General features: G+C 38.4%; 1 protein-coding gene across 1 annotated transcript; it reads left to right on the forward strand.

Annotated features, from left to right (window-relative positions):
* Positions 1-1,456: 1,456 nt before the first annotated feature.
* On the forward strand, positions 1,457-3,691 carry LOC131796039 (histamine H2 receptor). The gene has a single exon (XM_059113693.2). It carries the CDS (start codon positions 1,735-1,737, stop codon positions 2,716-2,718), a length of 984 nt encoding a protein of 327 aa, XP_058969676.1. The 5' UTR covers positions 1,457-1,734; the 3' UTR covers positions 2,719-3,691.
* The last annotated feature ends 877 nt before the right edge of the window (positions 3,692-4,568 follow it).

The raw sequence follows: 4,568 nt of genomic DNA on the forward strand, positions 1-4,568 counted from the left end.
GCTATAAGTCGCCAGACTGCAACGACGTCACTCTTTCGGAGAGCTAGTTCGAGTTCCGTCAATAGATTTTGTTGTGTATCGTCCCCTCTCTGTTCCGCCTCAGTTATCGCCGTTTCATTCCCACTTAACAAGAAGTCATCTATCTCTTCGTTGTTGTTTTCTTGTATCTTTTTCAGAAATTCATCGAAATTGCCTCTGGTATTTCGTTCTGAGGATGTAGTCTCCGCCATATTTCTGCCAGCAATCGAGCAACGTAATGCTCTTTTTTTAGACTGAGCGCGGCATTTCCTTTCTTTGAAAGGGGTCAACGGATATGTTTCACGTTGTTTACATGCTACAACGCGCTTATTGGCAGCCGGAAAATGTTCCAAACTGCTTATCTTTCAGTAATTTTAAACGCTCAAGCCAAACATTATCCCTATTGTTAAAAGAACCTTCAATGATTAGCTTGTTATCCAGAGTACCTTGACATTAACAGCAAGGGATAGAGAGCCTATTCGCGAAATGAATCCTGAGTTATATTACTTCCTAATTCCCTTAAAAAAAATACCTGGCACAGCGTTTTACATCACTTTATTATTCCCAGCTACTCAGTCGCAATGACATAAGGGTCATCCCTATTAAACTCATCAACTTAAAAAGTAAAATTAAGAAAATTTACATATGGTAATCGAAAAGCCAAAGAGGTGATTTAGCGAGGCACGGATAGTTAGTGAATTGTCTGCCCATCCAATGTAAAAGGAAAAGCGATGGAGTGTAATCTTTCAGTGGCCTTAGGATATCTATCACATTTAAAACCGAAGTTATCTCAAATCGCCCAGAAGTTTATCAGATATAAGCAACATAGCCTACATTCAGGAGAGCGTTGCCCTCAAAGCGTTTGATCAATGATGTAAGGATAATCGGTAGGACCCCGTCATGCGGCGTCAATTGAGCAAATGCTTCAGTTATGAGTTGCCTGACGTAGCTTGACGCTGCGTGATGTTTGTTTTTAAGTATATTTCAGATCATTCTAGAACCTTACATTGCATCACATTATCTAAGATTGCAATTTTAATTCTAATTGTTGAATAATTAGTAAGAAGAACTCGCAGAATTGGCAAAGGTTCGTACTTCTGAACAAGTATTTTGGTCCACGAGGGCGCTAAAATTTACTCTTTAACAATTTTTTCTATCAAATTAAATAAACGTTAACACCACTATTATGTGAGTCATCCACGTGAACTTTTGGTTTCACTACAAATTTCGTATTCTACAGTAATAAACAAATGTATTCACAAGTCATAAAATTTTGCGCCATGCGTAAAGTATTGTCACACTAGAGTATGTCACACAGGTTCTGTTCTATTTTTTATTAACGAAACGTGACATTTTACAGGTATTTGTCATTAGTTAATTGGGAGAAGTGTCCCATTATAATACTCTGCTTTTATGCGGGAACTGCTCTCCTGAAGTGAATACTTCCGCAAACCGTGACAACAACTGATAGATATTTCTTCTGAGGCGGAAAGAGTTCTATTAATATCCTTCTGAGAAATAGCGGAAGTCAACGGGCACTTTGCATGAGCAACGGAAAGTGAAACAATCTTGCCGTTGAAAGCTATTACAGATCTTAGCCTCTCTTAATCTTAAAAATTCGCGATATGTAATGGTATTTCTTTCACATTTACGATATCAGGGCAAGAATGTTTACCTAATGTTATCTTTCCAGCTGCTCTTGCGGAAGAAAATTCGATGCGGACGATGAATGGCTCGACGAAAGAAACTGCCGACACAGAAGCGTGCATATTCGAGTTAAGTTTTCGGATTCCCATATCCATTCTGTTTGTTGCGACATTTTTGCTGTCTTTATCCGAGAATGTTTTGGTGACCATCGTGATTAGCATCGACAAAAAACTACGCAGACCTTCAAATGGCTATCTTTTGAGTTTGGCGTTGACAGACATTAGTATCTCAATCGGATTGATACCACTAGAGATGACATATGTATGGTCGTACCCAAAGTGGCCACTTGGCTCCACAGGAACAAATTTTCTTAACTCTGTATGGCTATTCTCAATAGCAGGTTCTTTCATCACCCTGCTAGTTATCACAGTAGACCGCTACAGAGCAGTGATGTCCGTGGTACGATACAGGGATATTGCTTCATGGCGGAGAACATTTGTGATCGTTGGATTAGTCTGGATCTACGTTGTAACTATCGTAGTATTAATGGGTCTTTTTGCCTTTGAGCCAATCACGGAAGAAACATATGAATGGAACGTTAATTTCAAATTTTATTACGCGTTCTTGGCCATGCACATAGTTCTTCCACTGCTTTTGATTAGTGCATTTTACTACAAAATATACAAGAAGGCAGTGGAGAACCGACAACAACTCTTGTCACGCGGTCAGGTACATCCCGGAACTGCCACTAGTTCTGATACCGTCACGGAAACTAGACTTGAAGTTAAAATGGCAAAAACTGTTGCCTTTGTGTTTATGTTTCTGGTCATTGTGTGGATGCCAGTTTTAATTTTGGAAATTTTTTATGCTATCGGTAGTCAGTCCTGTGTTGTAGGACAACTTGGGGTTGTTAGTGTGTGGCTGACTTGTAGTAATGGCGTTATCAATCCTATAGTTTACTCTCTCAGGAACAAAGACTTCCACCGCTCCATGTTGCAGTTGATTCGATGCAAAAGACCCAGGTCCGCAAGCGCTTACAGGCTACCACATTAACCCCTTAACTCTCGTGAGTGACCAAGACATGATTTCTCCTTACAAAATTAACACTACGTAAAAAAGAAAAGTTATAAGACTAAAGAAAAATTATCAATAATTGGAATATTAGTTGATCCAATACCAAATTCTCCAAAGTTACTTATTACGAATTGTAGGACAAACGGTAAGGAGAATTGCTTTTGAGATCTTTGGAGCGGAAGGGTTAATAATCCCAGTGCAATTCAGAAATACTTTTAGGAGTGTTTTTGTGGTTACAGTTATTATATTGAGGTGCGTGGGAAGTTTCGGTAGATTTCGTCAATTGTAGCAAACAGCAGAATTTAATAAAACCTCATTGGTCGCTTACTTTTACAAAATTGTAAATTAATTGATATTTTAATACGCAATTGTTGTTAGCGTTGGCAAAGAGACCCCTGATTATAGTCTAATTACGCCCCCAAGGATCAATTTTAGGTCCGATATTGTTTGTTTTGTTTATAAATTATCTCTCTAAGGTTTTAACTGAATGCCAAATTTTGATTCTCAAGGAATAGTGAACACTTTGACAAACGAATTGGCACTGGTAAATAAATGGCTCAAAGATAATGATTTGTTTATGCATAAGAGCAAAACGGAGTGTCTGTTATTTGGCATTGGCCCCAGGCTGGCACTTTCTACTTCTTTCTCTGTAGTTATTGATTAAAAAGCACTTAGTAGCGCTTCTGAGTATAAATATCTTGGAGTTGTTCTCGATGCATCGCTTACGTGGAATGCGCACGTTGAACACTTGATCGGTAAGGTTAGAAAGAGATTAGCAATATTAGCCCGACTCAGGAAAAACATAAACATGTACACGACAGGTACCGTTAATATTCACTAATATTTCTAGTCAATTTAGTTTTCATATATGTAGGGCCGCTATGGATAGCAGTCCTTATCTTGTGCAAAAACTGAAGGAGCTATCCTATTGAAATAAAGGTTTCTTACTTTATTAACAACGATACCTAATTAAATCCAGTCAACGGCTATGGTGTCCATTTCATACAAGTGATTACTGTGCTAAGCTTGCAGATATTCAAAACTGCATAATTAATCTCGACGAATTGACTAAAAGGCCCACATCCCGAAAATCAATTCAGTTTTATTCAAAGCAGTTCTGCTTAACAAGCAGCATTGTAAGTACGAAAACTCCCATTATGGCGTCAATGCTAAAGTAGAAGATAGAAAACGAACAATTAGGAAAATTGTCGACTATTATTTTATTGTTTGCTGACAAAGGAGGATCTTAGGATTTAAGGTCATTGTTTCCTCAAGGTTTCACAGGACCCACAGCAGACGATTTGCTTCGTTTTAACCCTCTTGATATATTCAAGAAGATGTTAAAGATGACTGTCGATTATCGAACGAAGGTCCTACCGAACTAACCGAACGGCTGTAAACCCAAGACAAAAAGAACAGCTGCATCACCCATACAAAACCGTTAACCTTTGTATGCGTTTTGTTTATTCATCGATAAATAAGAAGTCACCTCAATTTTTTTTGTCTTGTCCTCGGGTACGTTATTTTCAATCGTACTTAATGGTCTCTGCCAGCAGTCTAGATTGAACCAATTTTCAGTTTTCTTCGAATTTAATTTTCAACCAGACATGACCCACAATTTGGAACCCAATTCATATGGGCGATAGTCCTTTGTTAGATGATGATTAATGCACATAATAAGGTCCTTTAATTAGAGAGCGAACGTCACTTTACCCGTAACCTTAGTCAACAACGGCCTTCGGTCTAAAGACAGAGAACATTGAGGCAGAGAACACCCTTTACGACGCCTTTTAACTGTACGTGAGCTGAATAACGACAGTTAAACGTAC

The sequence above is a fragment of the Pocillopora verrucosa genome, chromosome 4 (assembly GCF_036669915.1).
Source record: "Pocillopora verrucosa isolate sample1 chromosome 4, ASM3666991v2, whole genome shotgun sequence".
Lineage (NCBI taxonomy): Eukaryota > Metazoa > Cnidaria > Anthozoa > Scleractinia > Pocilloporidae > Pocillopora > Pocillopora verrucosa.